At 40.3% G+C, this 27,309-nt stretch overlaps 1 protein-coding gene across 3 annotated transcripts in view; it reads left to right on the forward strand.

Annotated features, from left to right (window-relative positions):
- ZNF804A (zinc finger protein 804A) overlaps positions 1–26,797 on the forward strand; it is a 91,820-nt gene extending 65,023 nt beyond the window's left edge. Inside the window, exons 2-4 of one of the 3 annotated variants that reach the window (XM_075283798.1) lie at positions 16,212–16,355; positions 21,830–21,960; positions 23,583–26,797. In XM_075283798.1, coding sequence (XP_075139899.1) covers positions 16,212–16,355; positions 21,830–21,960; positions 23,583–26,487 — 3,180 coding nt within the window. In that variant the 3' untranslated portion in view covers positions 26,488–26,797. Of the gene's footprint in view, positions 1–16,211; positions 16,356–21,829; positions 21,961–23,582 lie in introns of those variants that run through there. The other 2 variants (XM_075283799.1, XM_075283800.1) reach the window with 2 other exon arrangements.
- The last annotated feature ends 512 nt before the right edge of the window (positions 26,798–27,309 follow it).

Below are 27,309 nucleotides of genomic sequence, written 5' to 3' on the forward strand. Positions count from 1 at the left end.
TGCTCAATAACAGATTACTTTGGGCTTCATTGTATTCCAATATTGCCAATAACTCCCTAGGTTTACAAGCAGAGAGTTCATTTTAGGAATTGTATCCCTTACTAACATAATAATATAACTTCGAATCCAAATATGTTGTAACAAAAGTCCAAACGATTGATATTAATGTCGACGATTTACGGAGCGACTTCTCATCCGCAACCAAAACTTCTAATAATGAAGGAGTGAGCTTTGTCTAACGTAACATTTCCCGAGAAATGCAAATGAGATTTCTGCTTTATGCGCCACTTTATCACACTTGTCAAGCTGGGCCGTACCTGAATTCTTTTTATTTTTTTTATTTTTTTACCTTTGTCGAGAAAGTAAGGACGCTATTTTGTATTCTCTGAAGCTCGGCGCCTGTGAATAATAAATATTACTTAGTTTTGGTCTGAATTAAATCATTTGGGTAGTGAAAATGCATGTGGCTATAAACATGTCAATACGCAGGAGTAAAGTTTCTAAAATACCATTTTGGAGAAAGTAAATCTTGAAAATTGCTCTTTTATAGGAAGAGTGTAACCACTAATAAAACAGATGCTCCGAAAAAATGGGGGGAAAAAAGTTACCCATGTAGACCACTAAGCCATATAAATTCTGAGCAAGGCGGAGAGAAGTACGGATGGAAAATTGACTTTTTTATTTCACATTCTGAGAAAATATTAGCTTCTTTTCACATCTACTCTGCTATTCACTTTAGAATGGGTGACTGGGCTAATGTCTGCAAGTCGGGAATGAATTGCCGATGACTAAATAGTTTTATCTATAGAAATGAAAAACATTTGTTCATGGTATAGTTTATCTTGATGTAATCGATTTTCAGTTTATTCATTTGCTTTCAGGCCACTGTGAATGAGCTGTTTTTTTTCCCTTTATCACAGGCTTTTTGTGTGCTTTGAAAGCTTCTGCATATGAATGGACTGGAATAAGAATGTAGGGATACTTGCAATTTAACTGTATGTATAGATATGTCCGCCCTTTCCTTATGATACAAATTCAAGATATTATCAGCCATTATGTGATCAGAAAGGATAAGACCTTTATAAGCTGTAATGGACAAGGCTGCACCGCCATTCACTTTAATAGGAGTTCAGAAAATACTTGTACTCAGCTGATTGTTTTCAGTACCACCATGAAAGTGGATGGAGAGAGGTGCACATGTATGGCCATGTCTTGGGCCCAGTTCACTCTGCGTTTGGTATTCTGTTCAGGAAGTCCACTTGGGGACCCCTCTGAATGGAAACCTATACGCATTAAAAAGTGGTTAGCTAAGAAACCATATGGACCCCATAGACTATAATGGGGTCCATGTGGTTTCTGCACAAAAGTGCTTGCAGTACTTTTCTCTCTGTATGATTTGTGCAGACAACAAGTGAAAACCACACAAACCCCATTATAGTCCAGGGGTCTATGTGGTTTCTTAGGGGGCGTTCACACTACCATTGGTGTCCACTCAGCAGTGTCTGTGGCTATTGTCCGTACAAGACACCAGCTAGTCCATTTGCAATTTCCATTCATTTCAATGTGATTTTATCTTGTTTCCTTTTGTGTTTGTTTGTTTCCGTTTATACCCATGTCCATTTTTTCAAGCAGACAAAAAAATCCTACATGCAGGACTTCTCTTTCCATTTGAAAAAATGAACAGTAAGTGTCCAGGTTTTTTTTTAACATTGAGGTCTATGGGCAACGGACATATTGCCATCAGTTACTGCCCGTTCGTGTCCATTATGATAGGTGTCCAGTTTTGTTTTTTTTAAACGGACATCTTCTGAGCGGACACCAATGGTAGTGTGAACTCTACCATAGCTAATTGCTATTTAATGCGTATAGGTTTCTGTTCGGGAAACCAAGCAGACTCCCTGTACGGAATACTGAACGCAGATGTGTTACGGGCCTTGCAGCTGCTGTGTGATGCGAGTTCCTGACCTCTTTTCTCAGGAGATAGCTGTGTCTTGCATCTAACTTGACCCTTTAGATGGATTTTCAATGGCTAATGCAGTCTCCTGTGATAAGGTATCAATCTGCAGGAAGTCAATCTAAACATTGCTAGGTTTATGGCACAAAGTTTATCGAACTTTTGTAATGCAAAATAAAAAAAATAATTTCTAGCAAATAGATGGAAATACTAGTGATAATAGGTAAGGTCCCATGCACGCAGTCAAATATAGTATGTAAAAGCCAGACCATATATTGCTTTCATTACCTGGACTGAATCTGGTCTAGAGATTGGAACCCCTTGGATTATCATAATGCTTTGTGATGCTTGGATTGAATAATGTCCGCCATTTCAGCATATATGATGCTGTGTACATGTATTATAGTCAGGTGTGGAAAATGTTGCAAAGAAAGAATACTTTAAAATAGAAGTATTAACAGTTTGTGTGACATCCTTTTGAGGAGGAGTCCTGGAAGTGATGATATGGCCCCCACAGAGCCCTGATCTTAACATCATCCAGTCTGTCTAGGGGGAACATGAAGAGAAAGAAGAATTGGGTCAAGCCAGCGCCACACCTCCCATGAGGCGACCTGAAGTGACCGCTTCAGGCGGCTCTATGCCGGGCCCCCGGGGGGGCAGCATTTTTGCTGACCTAAGCCAGTCCAGGACAAGCCCCCTCCCAGAGAGGCGGGTTTCTGTCGTCCGCCTCAGGCGGCATAAAAGCTAGGTTCACCCCTGGGTCAAGCCTACATCCATAGAAGATCTATGATTAGATCCCAAGATCCCAACCTCCTACTGAGTTCTTTCAATCATCAATCTTCAGTCTGTGTTACTATAAGAGAAGCTCGACCATGGCTCCATTCATGAGGACATGATCATGGTGGTTCCAGTGGTTGGATCCTCATAGATCAGATACTCATCACCTATTCTGTGGACAGGTGAAAATGTAAGTTCAACACTTGGTGCAAACTCTTTAAAGATGAAAAGCCATTTAATTTGGCAGATTCAATTAACCCTTTCTTGCCATCATAGTATGCTGAAGCCAAAACCGCTAGGTCTCCACTGTACTGTTCAGCGCACTAATCATCACACTGATCATAGGGCACTAACCCCACCCACCCAGAGCTTTGGTCTGAGCTGGGGTGGATCGCCATCCTCCGGAACAAGATCTGGGGGTGGCGATCCATTGCCGGGACAGCTTATTGAAGACTTCCAGACTTGCTTGCAATGCTCTATGCAGCCTGTAATAGAAATGCTGGTATTATTTCATTTTACAAGGCCTAAGGAGTCTAAAAATAAAATCATTTAAACGAAAAAAAAAGTGATAACAATTCAAATCATCCCCCTCTATCTAGAACACATTAAAAAGTGTATTAAAAAAGAAAAAATATATATACATTACCTATACGGTGAATATGGGAAAAAAGATCGGAAGAGATGAACTGCCATTTTTTTTCGCTATTTCACCTCTCATAAAAATTCGAATAAAAATTATTCCCATTGTATCATTCCCCAAAATGGTATAAATAAAAATGACATCTGGTCCTGCCGAAAATGTCCATGTCCAAATGTCCAAAATCTGGTCCATGCCGAAAATGCCTTACGCAACCCTGTACACAAAAATATAAAAAAGTTATGAGCGTCAGGCTATGGTTTTGGATTTCATTTTAAATGGGCTAAAACATAAAAAAAATGTAAGAAATAAATTTTGTATCACCATAATTGTACCAACCTATAGAACACATGCACTGCGAATGCTGAAAAAAACAAAGCTCATCAGAAGGTCGCGCAAATGCAGTTTTTCTCCAATTCCACCCCACTCTGATTTTTTTCCAGCTTCTCATTGCACAGAATATTAAATGATACTATTACGAAGTACAAATTTTACTGCATAAATGAATCCCTCATATGACTATGTGGACGGAAAAATAAAAAGTTATGAGTTTTGGAAGGCAGGGAGTCAAAAACAAAAATGGAAAAATGCCTGCGGTGAGAAGGAGATAAAGGTGGGTATTTATTTTTGGTGGGTATTATTTTACAGCACTGTCCATTTTACGTATTACCCATCTTCCTAGCCTGCAAGTGACAGGTTATGAAACAGCGGCTTTGAATATTTGGACAATTTTACAAAAATACAGGGAGGTCATTGCAAACCCTATTGATTTTGGAAAATGTTTGTATTGCCAAGTCTCACAACATGAGGCTACAGACGCCCTTTGATCATTTCGTTGTACTCCAATCATACAGACACAGAAGATATTCATAGGGAAAATGAAATATAAATTCCCCGCTGAGCTTGTTGTCTGTATCATCTTTTTCTGACTTCCTGCTTGGAAACAACATGCAGTTACAATCACTTTAGAAGTGATAAATGACAACAGCTAGGAAACAATTTAATATCTATTGTCATTCCAAGGAGAAGGCAGTTTAACTTATTTATAGCGTCCTGGCGTTATCTCATGTAGCACATATATAATATCAAGTCTTCTGCGTTGTCCTGCCTTAAGCAGCTTGGAAAATTCACCAGAGAGTCTCACCGTTTTTCAAATGGATTTAATTCTCATGGAACCTGTTAAAGAGAAATGCGTCCCATTCATAAGATCAGCTGGTTCCCATGTAGACATATCGTAAGAAAGAAAAACATCACATGCGTCAGAACACTACTGTATTACACCTTTGCTATCAAGTCCTATTGGACTCTGAAAATCCCAATTATATACCTCATGTGATGGGAGCCGTCACCATAATACTTTAGTGTTTTGTTTATCCAAATCCATTCAGCCATTCCAAAGATATAAGCCCCATCGGCTTTGAAATTAGTGTCTACTACCCAAGGGCGCCATTTTCTTGTAGAGAACTGCACGACCGTAATGCGCATGCGCAGCACGCTCGTTTAGTTCTCAGGGGAACTGAGTATACTGAGCATGGTGCTCGGGCATACGCAGTAGCGCTTAGAACGGAGCAATACTGAGCATACACGGAATTTGAACCGCCAGGAGCAAGACAATAGTGGATCTAGGTGGAACAGCAAGTGTGGAGGAGGAGGGCTTAACGGAACACAAGCCACGGAGGGGTGTTACTGAGGTATGATGCGGGGGGTGCTCGCTGGCCCTGGGGAATGCCCAGGGTGCTCAGTGAGCCTAAATAGCATATTGTTTTTATCGATTTTTACTAAAAACAGGGGGGTCTTTGGAAGAACTGGAGGCAGCACCTGAATAGCCTTTTTAAAGGCTATTCAGACATATTCTTAGCTCATTGACTTCAATGGGAGCCGCTCGCTTTTTTTTTCCGCTAGCTAGTAGTAGAAAATAGAAGCGACATGACCTATCTTGCCGCAGATTCTATGGCTGAATAAGCCGCAGCATCCGCAGCTCGAGACACGCTCCAGTGTAGGCCCATTCAATCAGACCTACACAGGAGTGGGATGCTGCGACGGAATGCCGATGTTGCATCAACATTCTGTTGTGGCAAGTGGCGCAAAATGTTCACATGGTGGAAAAGGTTTCTGTGACCTTTTTCTCTGTGGGAACATACCCTTAGGCCTCAGAAATCCGGAAAACAATAGGCAAAACAACAATTGTTCTAGCTAAGATGGAAAAAAATGAATTGCTTAGTCAGGGGTAGTATTATAGCATGTCGCTAGTACAGAGAGAACACAATACCTTGTAATAAAGTCTAAAATTTCAGTCCTTTAGATAAATATACACCTCTCGAATGCCTGTAATATACAGTATAGGTCACTTGCTGGCTTCCCTTTCAGGTTTAAGTGCACAAAGCAATCTGAAATTGAACTTAAAGGGGTATTCCCATGTACATAATCATATCTATATTTGTAGATATTTAAAAGTTAACATTTTTTGCAAATGTAAGTAGCTAAAAATTCTGCAGAGTTTTAAAGATTTTCTCTAACCATCTTAGTGGTGACATCTGCTGTCTTGATCGGGTACCAATGGATACAACCACAAATGCAGAAACTTTCTATGGTCTGGGACTTGTCAGGAACCTAGTCATGACTTTCTTATTGTACTTGGGTTATCAGGCCAGAGACACTACATGTATCAGAAGATATCCCTGCCACAATAAAGAAATCATGGAGGATTTTCTGGCCTTAGAAAGATCTGGCATTCATGGTCATATCCACTATCACGACAACAAGACTGTAACCACAAGATATTTAGAGAAAATCTTTAAAACTCTGCAAAATGTTGAATTACTTATATTTGCAAAAATGTTTAACTTTTAATTATCTATCTATAAATTGTATAATAGTTGTGTTCATGGGAATACCCCTTTAAGCAGAATGAGAACTTGTCATGTTAACAATGCAGTCCAATGTGCAGGCAGCATGTTATACAGCAGGAGGAGCTCAGCAGATTCATATTTAGTTTTGTGAGAACTTGTCATTTATTCATTTAAACTTCTACTCAGTGACTGACATCTATCTCTGTATGAGTATGCACAGAATGCGCAGAGATAGGAGTCCAGTGGGTGGTCCTACTCAGTGACTGACATCTATCTCTGTATGAGTATGCACAGAATGCACAGAGATAGGAGTCCAGTGGGTGGTCCTACTCAGTGACTGACATCTATCTCCATATGAGTATGCACAGAATGCACAGAGATAGGAGTCCAGTGGGTGGTCCTACTCAGTGACTGACATCTATCTCCATATGAGTATGCACAGAAAGCACAGAGATAGTTGTCATTAAGACCACCCATTGGACTCCTAAGGAAATTTTTACTTTATGACATATCCTTAGGATAGGCTAAAATATGTGATCAGTGGTAGACGATAGCCTCTGCAACGTTCAGTTGTTTGGAGCTGTATCTGATCCCTGTGTACTGTTCAGTGCATGGAACCAGAAACAGAGAGCTCTGTACACCATGACTAATCTTTGCTAATGCAGCTCATTTTCCTTTGTTGTCTATATAGTGTACAGAGCTATCTGCTTCTTCTTCTATGCAGTGCATAGTAAGGGGATTAGATGCTGATCCATGCAGGGGCCAGCTGTTATCCCCGCACCCCAACTTAGATATGTATGGCCTATCCTAAAGACAGGTCATTAAAAAATTTCCTGGAAGACAATGTAAATCTTTTTCCAGAAACATACTATGTACAGTAATTATCTACTGAGCTTATTTTGCACTAAATCATAGTTCTTGCGGGTTCCCTATAATACATTCTGATACTGAATCTGTGCTCGGTTTTATTCCGTTTTTATTCAGAAAACCCAAACCTTCAATAGACCCTATAAATGAAATGAAACGTCAGAACCTGATGAAATGTTCTCTGCAACTTTAATTTGGGTCCTGCAGTGCTGCAGTGCGTGCCTGGACACAATCCATAACGGATACATATTTAGATTTATGAATAATTATGAAAAGTCAGTAGGTCTATTAGGTTTATGTCACACAACACTATATCAGACTCGGCTGGGCTGCAATATGCTGTGTAATCACGTCAGCCTCAAATTGCTTATTGATTTTCATCATAGAAATTGTTCAATTAGAATTCTCTAAATCAAAATGTTCTTCTTAATCTCTGATCTAAGATGTCTCAAGTTTATCAATTAATCCATTTTGTATTCTGTATTTGTTAGTAGTTTCTCTATGGCTAACAAGGACCTTGCCAAAACATTATCTGTTTAAGAGCTTTTAAAGAAAGATTTTTTTTTTTAATTGTCTTTTAAATTAAAAAAAGAAAAAAAAAATGTGCTGAATAATCTTTTAATGTGTTGGTGATACTTTTTTGTAAGACAATGAGCTCAATAATAAAACGGTATGTAGTCAGCTCCCACTAGTGGTGATCGCTGGCATTGTTTTATGTTAAAATTAAGTCTACGCAGCAAATTTGGAGCTTGGTGTCAGAAGAGCTCCGACTATTATAAAGATACATTAAGAAATAAATCAGCACAGAATTTAGGAAAACTGTTCAAGGGAAGGCATTCAAGTGAAATAATTTCCTACATCAGCTGTAAGCCTACATTATGTTTTCCTTGTGCCTTTATTCAGAAATTAGGATACCTTGGGGAGAATGAGTCAGGGTAGCATAAAATCTATGCCAAAGCTTGCCTGGTCTGGGTAATGAAAATAACCTTTGCATATAGCCTTGACAAAGGTGCTCTAGACTATCATAGAGAGGAATATGTCGAAATCATGGGTCTCCATAGCAAAATTCAGAATGAAAAAAAGTAAGCAGTAAAGACGGACAGTGGTTGTGGAATATTGTAATTTAATATATTTATTTAAATAAATGGTCATTACCAAAAGATTATGTCAGAGGTAGAATCAAGAGACAACATGGATATCCATTACAAAGGCAAGGTTCAGTTCAGAGCAGTGACGTCAGAGGTACAATCAGAAGACAAAAGGGGTATCCAATACAAAGGCAAGGTTCAGTTCAGAGCAGTGACGTCAGAGGTACAATCAGAAGACAAAAGGGGTATCCAATACAAAGGCAAGGTTCAGTTCAGAGCAGTGACGTCAGAGGTACAATCAGAAGACAAAAGGGATATCCAATACAAAGGCAAGGTTCAGTTACGAGCGGTCACATCAGAGGTAGAATCAGAAGACAAAATGGATATCCAATACAAAGGCAAGGATAAGTTCTGAGCGGTAACATCAGAGGTAGAATCAGAAGACAAAAGAATAAAAAGAGTCAGAATAAAGCAATCCAAGACACACGATCAGGGTTCAGAGCCACACTAGAGTACTAAATTATCAGACACCTGACTCAGGAGGAAGGGGTTTTATATATACCACTTCGGCTGTTAACTGGACAAGCCCAGGGAACTTCTGATACTGCAGAAGACTCTCAGGTCAGCACAGTAACCTTAAAGAGGACCTTTCATGTCCTCGGGCACATGCGGTTTTATATACTGCTAGAAAGCCGACAGTGCGCTGAATTCAGGGCAAGAGATATCGGTGCCGTTACTGATATTTCTTCACTGTCAGAAGGGCATTCCTGACAGTCTAGCTGAGTTGTGAGGAACACCCTTCCTGACAGTACTATCCATAGCCCTACACTGTCAGAGGGGGCCTTCCTTACCGCCCAGTGATGACGCTAACCTGTGAGGAATGCCCCCCCGACTGTCCTCTCCATAGATTAGTACTGGGGGGTTATTCACAGCTTAGCATCATGGCTGGGCAGAGTATTACAGCTGCAGTTATTGGTGTATCATTTTGAAGCAGCTTCCCCTCTTATCCCCCCATAGACTTCTATGTAAAAAGTAATGCAACCTTATAAATGGAGAAAGAAACATATTTCCTTAATAATATACATTGCTATATTCATGTGTACTGTTCATTTATGAAATTGTTTTATAATTAGAGGTATGCTTAGAAAAATCAGTACAAAATTGTCAATAACCATTAAATGAAATTTAAAATGTATTTAATTTAAGCTTCATTAATTAAATGTAAGAGCCTAGCAGAAAATTAGATTTTTTATATCTTGTAGCTATTTACATTTTATAGTACCGATAGATCAATACAGTTTCTAGGAAGAGATGAGACTTTGCTTCTCTTCCAGTGACCCGGGATGGCAGGGAAATAATGTCATATAATGCCCTGTCCTCTACAGATCGTAAGATGAATGTGCTGACCATGTCCCACTCTACACAACAAAGTAGAAGTAAAAAATTTGGAAATAGAAAATGGAATCCTTATATATACGGACACCGGTGGTTTGCTTTAAAAACCCATTCAAATGAATGGATTTTACAACTGACCGCCGGCAAGCTGTCCCCTATGCAGTTTCCCTGGGCATTAGGACGGAAATGCAAAGCACAGATAGAGGTGCAAAAGTGAATGCCCCCTTAGTTGAGTGTGTCATGTTCTGATGATATATAACTTCCCTTTTAGTTGTTTTCAACGTTCCACCATGTTTGGCCCTATAATTTCTCTAAGTCATTTTTAAGCCACTTTTTATTATAAATGACGCAGCCATCACAGCATGGTGGAGTCAAATCATAAACTATTCTACTGACATTATGCTTTCCATTCTCGTAATTAGATTATTATGCATAGATTGATAGCTTTGGCTTTGCGAAGTATAAAGCATAACTAATCCGTGCGGAATAATAGATTTAATCACCTTATTGAGAAAACTTGCCAATATTTAATATGAGATTTTGGACTTTGGCTCAAAAAACACCTTTTGGTATGAAGGCAAAATGCCAGATATCTATTCTGTAATCAAAACTGTAAAAATGACAAAGAATAACTTCAGGATAGTACAGAATGTATTTTGGGCATTCAGCCAGTTGATATACAATATTAGATCTTGCATCACAGTAGAAAATGTGAGCATAAACTGGAAAGTAACTTACCCGAACCATAGTTTTTTTTAACTATATTGCGGCCCTCCAATGGTCTGAAGGACAGTGACCTGGCCCCCTGTTTAAAAAGTTTGAGGACCCCTCCAATATACAGGTGGCAATGCAACATCCTTCAATCTGTTTATTTATCTTACTGACTTACTCATATAGCAACACTGTCCCATATAGGGCTCACAATCTAAATTCCCTAGTGATATGGAGTGTGGAAGGAAACTGGAGGAAACCCACACAAAAATGGGGAGAACATACAAACTCCTTGCAGATATTGTCCTTGGCTGGATTCAAGCCAAAGACTCCAGCGCTGTAAGGCATTGGTGCTAACCACTGAGCCACCGTTTATGCTTTTTTATCTGTGTTTTTTTTTTTTTTTTTTTTTTTTTTTTATAGTATGGGTAATGGATTAAATATCAGATGGGAGCTCAGGTAAATTTTTTGACAGGAGTTTTTGAATGAGTTTAATTAGTTATATAGATGCATTTAATGTGTTTTTGTAATGTTTCAAGGGTACTGTATTACAACAATGAACATTGAATGAATGTAAGATAGCTGTCGGTCCAACCAATAAGACCCCAAGTAAATACAAAGGCAACATCGATCCCCTATTCTTAAACATAAGCAAGTCTGCAACTGGGAGAAACTGTATACACTCCTACATGATGTCAATGGGAAAACAAACTGTAACCCTTTGTAGGCTGGCCAGACAGGTCTAGTCTTGGCAAAGGCAGTTGTGTAGTACACTGATTGTTTGTGGAGCAGCCACTTTGGTTTAATAGGGGTTTGGTTGACTTTGGTGTAGAATAGGACCTAGATTTCTGGATAGGGAGGGAGGTCCTCATGGTTGCCCAAATGGGTGGAGGGAAAACTATTTTATTTCCACAAGAATAACAAGACGTTTGGGGTGCCCCAGTGACAGGTGTTTAGATGTCACCATGCTTTTACTTCCCAGTTCCCACTGTTCCTCCAGCAGTTCCCCTTTTTTTCTCAATCATTGGAATTCTGCATTCAGAGTCCATGGGGCCTGTGTCCACCATATATACTTACAAAATGTCTAAAAGGTTGGACCATACTCTGTTGTTTTTTATACCCTCCATATCTCATGATAACTAGGTTAAGGTTCTGGAGTCCCACTTGTTGTCTCCAGTAGCAAACAGCTATATATCATCCATCTGTGCTACAATACCCCAGTATGAGGAGTGGATGATATTAGAGATGAGCGAACGGCGTTCGATCGAATTGATATTCAATTGAATATCAGGCCTTTCGAGGTATTCGATTACAATTGAATACCACGAGGCAAACGCACTAAAAATTTGTATCCCCTCCCACCTTCCCTGGCGCTTTGTTTGCACCAATAACTGTGCAGGGGAGGTGGGACAGGAACTACAACGGAGGCATCGAAAAAAAAATCGGGTGTTGCAGAGCTCAGCTCACGGCCAGCTCTGCTACATCTCAGGTGTAGCAGAGCTGTGCGCTCAACACTGCTACATCTGAGATCAGACAACAATGGAGACTGCTGTGGACCGATCTTAGACTCCACCTCCTCTGTCAGAACCAATGTTGATTGCCCGAATGCTGTACTCTGTATGGCATTCGGCCAATCAACGCTGGTCAATGCATTCCTATGGGAAAAAGTCAGCTCCCGCATATCGCAAGCTGACAGGGATCCCGACAAGATAGTGCCGTAATACAGGTACTTGGGCATTTTAGATGCCCCCAGGCATGCTTCCCCTGCTGTCCCAGTTGCATTCCAGGGTGTTGGCATCATTTCCTGGGGTGTCATAGTGGACTTGGTGACTCTCCTGAGTCAAAGTGTGGCTTCCCCTGAAACAAAGCATTTTTCCCCATAGACTATAATGGGGTTCGATATTCGTTCGAATAGTCGAGTATTGAGGGGCTATTCGAAACGAATATCGAATCTCGAATATTTCACTGTTCGTTCATCTCTAGATGATATATGATAGAGTTCAGCTATTGATTATTGCCACAGATGTGTCATGGATCGAACCCAATTCACACATGTAATGAGGATGTATCTTCTTTCTGGGCCAAAATCTTACACCTTTTTTTGGCCCTTCTCATTATCTCAATGGTGTAGATTAGTTAATATTACTCTATCATACTAAAATATTGTGTACCGCAACAATGGCTACCCTGAGACTTTTCAACATGTCTGGGGTACATAGTGTGCTTCCACTCTGACCCATTCTAGTGTCAGGGGCCAAAAGAACTCTCTCCTTAGGGCCCATGTTTCTCAGTTGAGTGTCCTAGTCTCAGTATACATTGTAATATATATATATATATATATATATATATATATATATATATATATATATATATATCAAATTGTCTCTATTTTGTTCAGGACCAAAATCCTGAGATAGAGCCTTCAATAGCTATGTTATTTTTCACGTACACGCATATGGCAGCTTGTTCTGAAAAGTCATCCAAAAGATTAGTCTTTGCACGTAAATGATTCTGTAAATGTTCTGAGATGTGAATAGATTTATCACTTGCCTTGCCATTCATAGGACTTCATGCTGCATAGCCTACAAGTATGACAATAACAACCACCTACAAAGCTAATGTCTGAAAATGGAGATACGTTTTTCTGACTGATGAGATGGATTTCCATCTATTAGAAACCACTGTTTTATTATCGGAGCGCTTGTTGTTGACTGTGTTTCTGCGCTTCTATAGCCGGTTTAAAAGGCGTTGTAGAGAATAATTGATGTGATTCATCATACATCAGATACCATGTCTAGTAGTCAGGCTTTCACTAAAAATAACCCTTTTGTACATTGTAAATACCTTTCTATGAAAGGTTTCTGAAGCGCCCTCTGCCTAACCATAAAAAATCCCCCTCTCTTCTCTTGGCGTTACTATTTGGTGACCGGGTGCTACTATTAGAGCTTGTTTACCATGGAGTGAAAAGCTTAAAGTGCGCCTCCAGCTATAAAAGAACTTTCCATAAATGAATAGCAGAGATGAATATAAGAAACATTGCGCAGCGAGCTCGCAGGAGCCGACCTGTTCCGACGACAGCCGGGAGCCTAATGAAGGCTCACAGGCCTGTCATCGCTATATTACTATTACGGCTGGTCTATGACCAGCCGTAATAGTAATGTAGAGAATCTCCCATAGACGGCAATACACTTGTATTGCCGTCTATGGAACTTGCAATCAAATGACTGCAGGTTCAAGTCCCCCAGGGGGGCTAAAAAAAGTTTAAAAAAAATATAATAAAAAATAAAAAAAAGTTCACAGCGGGTTCACACCAGCACCTGATCTCAGTTATGCAGGTTTCCGTTTTCTGTCAGCAGAAGACAGAAACCGACATTCAGTGTCTGTGGGTGAGCCGTCTTCTGCTGCCCATGGCGAAACCGTTTTGTTTTTTGTTTTTTACTGGACACAAAGTCCTACATGTCCGACTAAAAAAAAAAAAAACTGTTTCAATGCAGAGAGCAGAAGACGCTCACGGACACGCGGACACTTTTCAAACCCATGAATGTTTCTCGGGCAGGAAACGGAAACCTGCATAACTGGGATTGGGCGCTGGTGTGAACCTGCCCTCAAAGTAGAAAATGACTGTGAAACACATACACATTAGGTATCCCTGTGTCTGACAGTGCCCGGTCTACTGAATATAGGGGATCTGCAGTGCTTCTATTCCGTCCGGAAGGGGTTAATAGGAGCACTGCAGATCCCCTATATTCAGCCAGGCTGAATTCCAAGTGGGGGTAAAAAACCCAGTCCTCAAGCTCAGGGAAGGGGCAGACAGACAACCAAAACACCCCCTCCCCTTTCCCAGCACTTACTGCACCCAAGAACTCGGCCATTTTAATTTTTGAAATTTTCCAGTAGCTGCTGCATTTCCCCCTAGGCTTATACTCGAGTCAATAAGTTTTCCCAGTTTTTTGTGGTAAAATTAGGGGGGTCGGCTTATATTCGGGTCGGCTTATACTCGAGTATATACGGTATATAGAATCTCCATATCCAGCTCACACATAGACATCTATGGAGTGGTACAGCTTGACCTTAAAGGGATTCTATCATTAGAATGCCTTTTCTAACTAATACCACGTAGGAATAGCCTTAAGAAAGGATATTCTTCCCCTAACTTTAGAATTCTTCCCTGCGCCGCTGTTCCGTAGATATCCCTGTTTTTCTTGTTATGCTAAAGAGACTCCATACAGCACAGGGGGCGTTCCACTGTGCTCAAACAGCATTGGGGGCCGTCCCATGTGCTATGTGAAAACTCTCCAGCACTGCCTCCATCTTCTACAGCCGCACCTCTCTGGCACATACTCTGCGTTGTTTTCTTCTAGTGATCCTGTCTACAGTATCTAAATCCCGCACATGCACAGTCGGCTGTGCCATCAGGCTTTGGGCAGAGCCAACTGCACGTCTGTCCGGCCATTTTCATGTGGCCGCTTAGACGAGCAGTATGGCTCTGTTTAGCCATTTTCTTGTGGCTACTTAGACAAGCAGTATGCTTGTGTATGTGGCTACAAGAAAATGGCTAAACAGACATGCGTAGTCAGCTCTGCCTGAAGTCCTATAGCAGAGTCGACTGCGCATGTTCCGTATTTAGATCTTGAAGACAGTATTGCTGGAAGAAGGCAATGCAGAAGACGCGGCGGAGAGGCGCAGCTGTAGAATATGGAGGCGGCACTAGATGAGTTTTCATGCAGCACGGTGGACGCCACCACTGCTGTTTGAGCATGGGGGAATGCCCCCTGTGCTGCCTGGAGACTCATTAGCATACCGAGAAAAACTGGGATATCTACAGAACAGCAATGTGGAGAAAAATTCTAAAGATAAGGAAAGAATAGCCTTTCTTAAGGCTATTCCTACATAGTATTAGTTAACAAAGGAATTCTAATGATACCACGTAGGAATAGCCTTAAGAAAGGATATTCTTCCCCTACCTTTAGAATTAGGTTCCTCTTAAACAAACCTTGTTTTCCTTGATTCCTCCATTGCTGAGATATCACCATTTTTCCCAATATGCAAATTAGCACTTTAGAACAATGAGGGCGTGGCCATGGCTCCTAAGAGGTTAGTGGCAATGCCTTCCTTGTGTCAAAGAGATAATTTGTATACTGGCAAAATTGTGACATAAAGGTAGCAATTCACAAGGATAAAACATTTTGATTTAGATGACCCTATTTTATTCATCTTTGGGGTTGGGTTAATATCCTGGTTCTGGTGTCCGACTCCCTTTAAAAGTACAGCAGTGTCAGAAGAGCTTACTTCTTCACAGTGCAGCAGAGTTTACCCACAGCAATATTTGTATATTTTTTCCAGCAGTCACCTCCTTCACCTTTCCCTCTCCATAGACTTCATTGTAAAAACTCAGTCTAAAAAGTGGAAAAGGAAACATATTTCTTTAGTGATATATATTATAAATCTTCATATATTTACCTGTACTATTCATTTAGGACAACATACAAATCTTGGGCAGTGTAGATTCACCACTATATGTTGTAGTCTGTAGACTGGTGCTGGAGGTTATGCTGGTAGTTCCTGCTGAGAGAGGAGCTGAGATAGCTGTTTCATCTAAAGTCCCAACACAAGGACATAGCAATGACCACACAGTGGTCCAATAAAGAGAGAGAGAGTTGATCACTCTATACACTTTTTTCTTGTGGGGTGGGGTGGAATGTTGAACATTCTGTGGATTATGAGCCATCAAAGTTTATGGTAGTTGTTTGGGCATACACTGCACCGGTACAGTAGTTGTGCTATCCTGCATTGACCCTGCTAAAATGCCCACAACTATACAGCAGGAATTGTTAAGAACTACACAAGTATGAAAGCATTGGCACGATTACTTAGCGGGTTGTAATGTTCATCACTTAAGCAGATCAATAATTATTTCACCTCTTTTCTTAAAGGACTTGTCTGAAAAAGAAAATTCAAGAGGAAATGCTTTGGAATCCCTGAAAGCAAATTTCTACTGTGAGCTGTGTGATAAGCAATATTATAAACATCAGGAATTTGATAACCATATTAATTCCTATGATCATGCACACAAACAGGTAAGATATTCTCGGATGGTTCATTTGCCAATTTGTTCACATTTTTTAATTTAAATCCATGCACAGGGCTACATTATATATTGGTGTGGTATCGATCTCTAATAGGGTGCCCATAGAATGTTATGGGCCCAGTTATATTCTAGAATTTATTGTACTCCATATTTGCTTGTTTTTTCCGTTACTTCAGTTTTTTCTTACAATCCAAAAACACGGATTAAAAAGATTTTTTATTACACTGACCCAGTCTATATTCAGTATATCAGCATGTCAATCCCTGGGTGGCCACGTAAGCATTTAAGCAACTTTGTTGTGTTACTCGTACCCTGGCCTCCTCACAATCCAACCTGCTTGTTGCTGGAACCTTCTGACTGAGTATTGCTGTGTGCACTGAGTGACACCGGATGGGATGGGGCAATGCAATGACAAAACACAAGAGACTCAAAGCACAGTGAGCATTGTAAAGTAGGGGCGTTAGTGGCTGCCAAATAGGTGCTCATCTCCAATACTCACACGGGGAGAATACGTTCCATGCAGATGTTGCCCTTTGTCGATTTGAACCCTGTCCACAGCGCTGCTAACTACTGAGCCACCATGCCATCCACATGTCTAGTCCTAGTTGACTCAGTGGCTGATCTGGATGTATACAGTCTGTGCACAGTGCTGCATAAATGATAATAACTAGAGATTGGCAAACCACTTTGTCACAAACTCGATTCAACCCAAATATTCTAAATTCTTTGGTTTTAACAAAACCGAATAAATGGCGATTCACTTTGGGTGAACAAAATTTGCTTTCGCATAATAGGTGAAGGCACAGGGGAGGTGACAAAAATAAGGAAAAAAAATACATTCACATTTACCTTCTGTTAGTTGTGACATCTAGCGCCCTCCTGTGATATCTGCACCACTGAGGCCTGTGATTGGGCCACCATTGGTCACATGGATACTCAATCACAGGCCTCAGTGGTGACTCCTGGAGCATGATGTCATAGGAGAGCGCCAGACGTCAGCGGAGAGAGAGCGTCAGACACCATAAGGAGACTCAAGATGGAGCGGTAACGGAAGCTGAGAATTAATTAATTTTTTTACACTTCCACTAGGCCTCCACCTATTATACTTTGAAGAGACCCAAGAGTACAATAGGTGGAGGAGCAGAGGAAGTAACAAAAATTAAAAAAACAAAACAAAAACATTCATACTCACCGTCTGTTACCTCTTTTGGGTTTCCGGTGGCATCTGGCACTCTCCTGTGACGTCATGTGCTCTAGGTCACCGCTGAAGCCATCAGTGATCACATACTCTATCACAGGCCTCAGTGGTATCTCCAGGAGCATGATGTTACAGGAGAACGTCAGATGTCAGCGAGATTCAAGTCCTAATTCAACCAGCAAAAAGTTAAGCAGTGACGACTAGAGATGAGCGAACAGTAAAATGTTCGAGATTCGATATTCGTTTCGAGTAGCCCCTCAATATTCGACTATTCGAATTGAATATCGAATCCTATTATAGTCTATGGGGGGAAAATGCTCGTTTCAGGGGTAGGCAACATTCGATCAAATTACACTTACCAAGTCCATGAGTGAGGGTTGGCCTGCATCCTCCGAGCAGTCTTCTCCTTGCAGCGTCCCCGCGGCGTCTTCTGGCTCTGAATTCACTCTGCCAGGCATCGGGCCTGGGCAGAGCCGACTGCGCATGCCTGCACTACAAGCGTACATACGCAGTCGGCTCTGCCCAGGCCCGATGCCTGGCAGAGTGAATGAAGAGCCGGAAGACACTGCGGGGAAGCTGCATGGAGAAGACTTCTAAAGGTAGGAGAAGAACCAGCATTGATTGGCTGACTGTATAGCATTCGGCCAATCAATGCTGGTTCTGCATCGAACTTTTCCATTCGAATAGCGAATGGTACTCGATCGAGTACGAGTATTTCGAATACCGTAGTATTTGATCGAATACTACTCGCTCATCTCTAGTGCCGACCGATTTTATTTCTACTTTCTATTTGCATTTGTACTATGTTCAAGCTAATTTAAGGCGTCAATCATACCAAACTTGTTTGACTCGACAAAAATCATGGTCCCGAACCATCTGAAACTAAACAAATCTTAAGAGTTTTGCCCATCTCTAATCATAACGTATTTGAATACTCTCTCTCTTATGAATGTAACTCATTTTTTGGCTTGAAAATGGACAATAAGCCTAAATCTTATTTTCATATATCAAGAAGGAAGAATTCTCATCATGGCCCTGAAGAAGTGAACGTATAGGTGGATATTGAATCCTTTCGTATTTACTCTTGGCAGAGTAAACCTGCTCACTGTTAATAAAATCTGAGTCAGAGTATTGAAGTCAAGCGCTCAGGGCATCCTCCCAAGTAATGCAGAGAGATGTGGAACAGCGCGAGAGAACAACCGCAGTGCAAGCATCTGTTTTGGAATAAACATCTCAGGAGAGCCTTGCGTACTGCGGGTGCAACAGGATTTCTGAGAATGACCTTTAACTAAAACTGTTTATCATGGCAAATATTTCTTCAAAAGCGTATTACAATAGGAATTATTAGAAAGCTATTTGTTCTCTCCGTGCTGAGAGTTTAATTAAATGAGAGCTTCGAAGGAGGACGGAGCGAGGAGCGTAATATATGGAGAATGTTATAAGTAACAGGGAGCGTGGCTGCACGGGGGCAAAGATCCCCAGGGACCATTTAAAAAATGCAATTCATGACATTTTTTTTTTTTGTGTGGTATGGACGGTATCATTTTATTGTTTGGATCAGCCCAATTATAGAAGTATTAAATTGTTCTACTACTTTAAAAATTCTCTTTCAAAAATGATTTGTTTTTGTGTAGACATATCCGATCTTGGTGGTTTTACTCCTTTGCAGAGGTACACAGCTTGGTACAGCAAAAAAGAATTGTATGTATTAATGTGCTACTTCCCCGGGATGAAGCACCACTTTGCAAATACTACTGTTCAATTTACTACTACCGTATGTAGAGGTGCACAACAGTACCCGCTTATAAAAACTGGGTCCATATGAGGATGTTGATTGGAGCCAATAGCAGGTCAACCGAGCTCTGCTGTCTTTACCTGCACAAGGCCTGAATGCTTCTTTAGCAAGATGTTAGACATACCATCAGGTGCTAAAGTACTATACACACATACACATGGCGAAAACATAACCTAGTCAACTTAACATGACAACAGATCCAGCCACAATCCATAGCAGGGGCCAACACGATATAAGAGAGAGAGCGAAACATTCACATAATGCATTTGGCTTCAACTCTATTACGCTAGTTTCACACCTAGGTTCGGGTTTCCATTCTTCGTTCCCAAAAAACGGAAACCAAATCCTCTTAAAAAGCGATTACCTGCGAACCCCAAAGACTATAATGGGGTCCACCAGATTTCCACCCAAAAAAGGCAGAAACATGCGCAGAGAATAGACTGCTAGCAGGCTTTTGCGTAAAAAAATGGCGACGTATAAACCATGAAAAAAGTCACAATTACACAAAAGTTGAGACTTTTACAGGTATGCGTAGCGCACACCATTTTTCTCAAAGGGGGTGTAGAATTTGTTAATCTTGAACTATTGGCCCCATCATATGTATCATGGCAAAAATCCACACCAGCATGGAGCTGACGTAGTTTTCTGTTCACATAGAAGGACCCTGGAGGATGCACCTGAATGATGATGATGTAGGGATTGAAGATTGGAATGGAAAATGGCGGTCTTATTAAATCAGCACAATAATGTCACTGGGTCTTTAATGCCAGTATCTGTGTATATAGCATTGTCATGTATATAAGCCCAAATGGAACAATGTTAAGTTCTAGCGGTGTTATATATATATATATATATATATATATATTTATATATATATATATATATATATATCAGTACTTTGCTATGATACAAATCATATACTATGATACTATATACTATGATACAAATCATATACTATGATACTATATACTATGATACAAATCATATAATCATATACTATGATACTATATGCTATATACTATGATACAAATCATATACTATGATACTATATACTATATACTATGATACAAATCATATACTTGTCAGTATTACCACTGCTCTTTCTTTTTAGCCTGGCAGCCACTTTCTCTAGCTCACTAGCTCATTGTCTTTTGTATGTCTGACCTGTAAAAGTTATTCCCTCTGCACAGGGCAGACAGATATGAACATTGCAGTAAAGGCTAAACTCGATGTTAAATTTACAGTGCTGTCAGCAAAGAGAGTGAAGTATAAGGGGTCTGAGTTAAAAGCAGGCACTTGGCCCCTTCATACTGAAGTAATAGTGTATGTAGCAAAGTATTCCAACAGCCAGACAAGAAATAGGATTTATCAAGACTAACGTATGCCAGTCCTAGGCCTTAGTCACACATGGGCATTTCTCTTACGTATGCATCCACTTTTTTCATAGACGTCATATATACTCATCTATTTCAATGTGTTTATTCACTTGTCAAACAGAAGCATGCTCTTTTTTTTTTGCATGGATGTGAAAAACGGAAACCTAAACTGCTTAAAAAGTGATAACCCGTGGAAACTCATAGACCTCATAGACGACAATGGTGTCTGCCCAGTTTCTGTTCGGTTTCCACCCGAAAAATGCAAAAAAAGTGTATTCAGGGACAGAAACTTGAGTTCAACCATTGATATCAATCCAACCTAAGGTCTCATTCACATCTGCGTCAGTAATCTGTTCAGGGAAATCCGCATGGGGACCCCCCCCCCCCAAACAGACTACTGAACGCTTTTGCAAGCAGTGTGTAGTGAAAGCACGCGGACCCCATAGACTAAAATGGGGTCCGTGTTCTTGTCATGAGATCTCCGCAGGGAACATGTGGACTGGAAAGTAGTTCACAATCTACTTTCCTGTCCGCATGACTTGTGCGGAGATCGCACATCAAGCACACGGACCCCATCATAGTCTATGTGGATGTATGTGCTTTAATTGCACATCGCTTGCAAATGTTTTCGGTAGTCCGTTCAGGGGGTCCCCATGCGGACTCCCCGTACGGATTACCAAACGCAGATGTTAACCAAGAGTCAGTCAGCTCACAGAGATATCAGACATAAAAGTCTCTGGAAAGATAATAAGGAGTGAGATCCCAGTGAGAGGGAGACAGAGAGACATGGCAACTAGATTGTGCTCACCACTGCTGTATACTGCCTTCCATGCTGCTTTTTCTGTGTCTATAAGATATAGTGATAAAAAATGAAGATAAATGAAGACTTGTAAAAACCTCTATAAGTGCAGAAATAGCAAACTTAAACTGTCTGCAGCGTGATAATATAATAAAAGCCAATGAAAAAGTCAAGTAAGAGTGAAGAATCAAAAGTAAAGTTAAAGTTTACTGCATCTGTAGCTGTGTCCTAGCTTGATATAGGCAGGAATACTCTGCATCTTATTTATTGTCAAATGTCTTCTGTTTCTCAACAGAGGCTTAAAGAGCTGAAACAAAGAGAATTCTCTCGGAATGTGGCATCAAAATTAAGAAGGAATGAAAGAAAACAAAAAAAGTATCTTCAAAGGCTTCACAAACTGGCGGAACATAAGAGAGAACCTACTTGGTGAGTAACCAAGCGAAGCTCGAAACTGGAAGATCATTTTACTACTACAAGTCACAAGTGTGAATTCCAGATAAAGGACATTATACTAGTTGTGTAGTCAGACGTAGTAGTGTCCAACATTGTTTAATGACATCTAAACGTCAAGCTACAGATCTGTATTTTACAGTCACCAAGATCTGGATTGCTAATTTTTTTTCTTAACCACTTAACCAAAGATTCCTTAACATGTTATATGAACAAAACCGTAAGCCATAATACATCACAAAGATTATATTTAATATACAGAATGTGTATATATATATATATATATATATATATATATATATATATATAATGAATTAATGAGTACAATTAATATTCTCTACAAGTTTCTTCAACTGCAAATACTACAAAAACATGAAATATTTCTACAGACATCAGACATAGTCTCCTGTTTTATCCACTACCGTGCAGTGACGACCCAGTATTCATGACACTTTGTTGCAATCATATTTGCATATATGTAGATTCAGACAGTGTCGTACATTATAGCAGCTTTCCATCACTTCATACTGGAAAGATATTGCTATGCAAATTGTAGATGCACAGCCTCCCCTGGTGGACACAAATATGCACTACATGTTCTTTAGTTTTGTTATGTAAATCATCCAACCACGTAAAAACCCTATTAATGATGCATATTATATTAATAAGTGTTTTATTAAATATTTGCTGTAATAGAAACAGAATTAGAGACCTTGATCTTTCAGCTGAAACCATCTCCGTATTATATTTTGGAACACGCTATATGCATGAAAGTATTTACAAAAGCTTTTATGACATCCCATTATAAATCCATAGGTATTAATATGGCATTGGTCCACACTTAGCAGCTAAAAAAAACTTCCATTCTTTTGGAAAACATTCTACAAGATTTTGGAAAGTATCTTTGGAAATTTTTGCCCATTCACCCAGAAGAGCATTTGTTAGGTCAGACCATGATGTTGGATGGGAGGGCCGGGATCACAAACTCTGTTCTAGTTTATCCTTTAGATGTGGGATAGGGTTGAGGTCAGTCCATATACCTCCCAATTTTCAAAGTACTGAAAGAGGGACAGAACCCAGGGGTTGGATATTATACACCTGTGGCAATGGGACTGATCGAGACACCTGAATTCAATGATTAAGAATTTGGAGCAAATACGTTTGTCTAAACAGTGTATATGCTAGTGCAGGGCCGGCCTGAGGTTGGACGGTGCCCTGTGCGGAATCCAATTGGGATGCCCCTCTCTAGTCGTTGGAAAAAGTTCTTAATAAGCCTTGTAGATTGGAAGACTTTTCCATTTGCTGCTTATTGCCTTTTTAGGCCCTAATGTGTCCAGATTTGCTGTAAACCCTGTTCAGATCTTAGATCTAAGGACCAGAACTTACCGCACCATACATCCCTTTGATGTTTTAAAGGTTTACTCCAGTCACTTTTTTTCATGATCTATCCTGAAGCCACCACATAGCCCTGAGCTCAACCTATCCCTATGACCTATTCCATACGTTATATGATATTATCCCTGAACTTAAACATATGATATTTGATTGATTATTAACTTTTCATTTACATATTGCATTTCTCCTTTTTGTGTTCCAAGTGCTCCAGGAAGTGGTCCAATGTTCAAATCCACAACAGTGACCGTTCACGATCATATCCATGGAAGTCTTCAAAGTACTATTGTCCACACTACAGAGAGAGAAAAACCACAGCTTGCATCCATCACAAATATCCATAACAGCACAAATGTGGCGTCTATACTTCTACCCAGTTCAGAGAGTTCTCAGAATGATAACAAGATGCAAAAAGATAGCGAACATAAAATAAGCTTCTCCTTCTCCTTTCCAAAAAAGACCCCCGTTAAACTCGAAGCTTCTGCTGCAGTTTTCTATGAATTCAATGAAGACATGTCGAGTGGTCATGGGTTAAAGAAAAGAAGCAGATTTTTACCATCATCATTCAGTGTTCAGTCATCTTTGCCGATAGACACAGTGTCATGCCTAAATGGTGAGGATGGAGAAGATGTCTTAAATCCTGAAAAACCATTATCTGGAAGAGAAGATGCTGCCCCAGATACAGATCAGAAACAATTGAATGGGGAAGAGTTGACTAGTTTTTTAACCTCAGAAGTTTGTCAATTAAAAGTGCCTTTAGAATTTGAGGTCGAAGCACAACATGTGAACTCAGATACTCTCATTCGCTCAAAACACAATGTCGATGACCACAAAACTGATCATGATAAACTGGCCATAGGGTGCCTAAAATTGGAGATGCCTTGTCCAGAGACAGACAGTGACATTCATGATGACCAAGCTGTATTAGAAATTGGAGAATTAGGAGCTAGCAATAAAACTAATGAAAGTGCCACGGAGAATATATCAGATTTGACAGTCAACAAAGGTGGAAAAACGATACACGAAAAGGAGGAGCCCGTGAAGAGGTTAAATTATGACTTTCATCCAGTGCAAAACAGAGATGGGTCAAAAGTTCTTCAGTGGCCTTCTGAAATGATAAGGTATACCTGCACGCAACCGTCACTCTCCTACAGTTGCAACCCATTGCATTTTGATTTTCGTTCATCTAAAGCAATAAATCCAAAAGATCAACCATTTTGCCAAGACGGTACCTTCTCCAACAGAGATCCAAAAACCATGCTGAAGCTAAATTGTCAAACCGTTGTCTCCGAAGACAATAATGATCCAATAAACGCATGTCACCCTATGTCAAAAGCTTCAAGTAAGCTGAAATGTTATAGCTTAATATGCAGTATTAAAGAAGATCAAAAGCACAATATCTCGAAATATCTTCTGAACAACGACTTTGACTTTAGAAAGAGGAAGTGCAATAAAAAATTCCAACACTCATGTCGAAAAGGACGAAAACGAAAATGTAAAGTCCAAGAATCCCGAATGAGATATAGGAAAAAATGTCACGTAAATGAAGATACTCAAAATAACTTTAAAAATTTAGAACAACAACACGTTGGATCAAAAGACGCGTTTTGCTCATTAAAAAATTTAACACTTTCTCATCAACTGCCACATGCTGAGAGTGATCACACAGAAAGAGAATTGTTAAAAAGACCAGCGCTAAAGATCAAAGAAGAATGTGAGGTTTGGAACGTAGATCAGAAAAGAGGTTTCGCCAATCAAATAGAAAATGAACTTAGCAAGAACACAAGGTCTTTCAACTACCAATCAAAAATCCTGCAACTAGATCATTGCTCTCAAAATATAGCTTATTCTGACACTTTTTGTAGATGGAGTTCTAACAAAATAAGCTCTAATCATGGAAACCACCAAACCTTTCTAAACCATAGTTATAGGTTCAAAAGAACCCAAAGAACTGTAATAGATGAGATAGAATTGTACTTTAAAAGACCCAGGCTCTGCAGATCGGTCTCCGCTTCCCAACAGGTCTTCTTCCCAGAGAAAAACTTTTCTATTTTGTGTAAACCTATCCCTATAAGAAGTACGGAAGGAATTAACAAGAGGACGAATAACAGGCGGAGAAACAAATACTGCAAACTAATAAAAAATAACTTCACTTTCCATAAAGCTGACAGATTTCTAAACGAAAACTATTACAAATTGGCTAAAGAATCCCTTCGAGCCAAGGAGTTTCTCAAGAAAATAGTAAAAATTAAAAAAGTGGTGGAAAATAAGTTGGACCAGTTATGTAAGAATTTGCTGGCGTTCAAACATAATAATAAACCTCCGATTGCCTCTTCCATTAAAGACCTTAGTATGGATAACAATTGTATCTTACCTCCAGTGAAAGATGGTGAACATAATGAAGACTCTTTTCCTTCTAGTGAAGATCTACCACAGTGCCAAGGACAGTCAGCACCTTGGCCCGTGAAAGCTTGTAATGGAGTAAAGAACAGTGCTGGCCAAGATAAACCTGAGGATAGAGATAGTCAAGGAGTTCCAATGGATGACGCACATGTGACTACTAAAAAATATATCACAGATCAGCTTTTGTCACATGTCACCATTCCGTACCAACAAGCTCATCTTCCAGGAACATACGCTAAGAAGCTTAAGTATCATCAGTGTGCCAGGTATGGCCCAGCCCTGCAGCCTCATCCTTTTCCCACCAGGTTTAAGTTGATATTTCCAGCAGGAGCCATTCAGACATGTACCACAGTCTACCCTGTTCCATTAGAGCCGCCATTATGTTCCTCTTCTATAGCTGCCTTACCTCAGCATCTAACTGCTCCCTTTCCAGCTGCCTCTGTTGACAGTGTCAAACTTATATGTCCTCAGCAGCAATTTCTGTGTCCACAGAGTCAAGGTGTTTCCAGGACTCCATTCTACCAAATGACAATGGAGCCAAGCTTATGCACTAGGGATGCCTTTGGTTCTTCACCACAGCTACCCATTATCACAAATACTGTGCTTTGTCACGTTCCGGTGCCTCTTCCACAGCCTTCACCTACAGCAGTTTTTACACCAATACACTCACATTTGCCAGCACTTATTCCTTTACATTCTCTTTTTTGAGTATATGTTATGTCTTTAGGGTAAAACATAGGCATTGTTGGTATAAGGTTTGCATGGATACATGATCATGGAGACATGGAGATCAGATTCCGTTGCCCAAAATTAGAGAAATGGAAATCCCATTTGAAGAGTAGTGTCACCTATGATGGTAAACTGCTTAGAGAGGCACAAAGCGATGCTCCAGTCCCAAGCCCAATATTATATACTGGTCAGTACCTAAAGAATATTATGTACTTTCCTTAAATCTTGCTGGATGCTTTTTAGTTCATCTCCAGTAGGACAAAGCTGTGATCCATGACTATAAAGCCTAATCTGAGAAGAGCAACAGCTCAACCAATGATGTGGCAGGAGGGGTGTCTCAGACTCTCTGTAGGCACTGTAGCCAAACTGAAGTCACAGATCCACCTAATGGAGATCAACTAAAAAACAGCCAAGGATCAAGACCTTTAAGGGTGCATTCACACTGAGTAAACGCTAGCTTATTCTGAACGTAAAACACGTTCAGAATAAGCGGCGTCTAAAGCAGCTCCATTCATTTCTATGGGAGCGGGGATACGAGCGCTCCCCATAGAAATGAATGGGCTGCTTCTTTCACTCCGTGCAGTCCCATTGAAGTGAATGGGGAGTGCCGGCGTATACGGCAAGCTCTGCTCATGCCGGAGCGTACACGCCGGCACTCCCCATTCACTTCAATGGGACTGCACGGAGTGAAAGAAGCAGCCCATTCATTTCTATGGGGAGCGCTCGTATCCCCGCTCCCATAGAAATGAATGGAGCTGCTTTAGACGCCGCTTATTCTGAACGTGTTTTACGTTCAGAATA

The sequence above is a fragment of the Leptodactylus fuscus genome, chromosome 8 (genome assembly GCF_031893055.1).
Source record: "Leptodactylus fuscus isolate aLepFus1 chromosome 8, aLepFus1.hap2, whole genome shotgun sequence".
NCBI lineage: Eukaryota > Metazoa > Chordata > Amphibia > Anura > Leptodactylidae > Leptodactylus > Leptodactylus fuscus.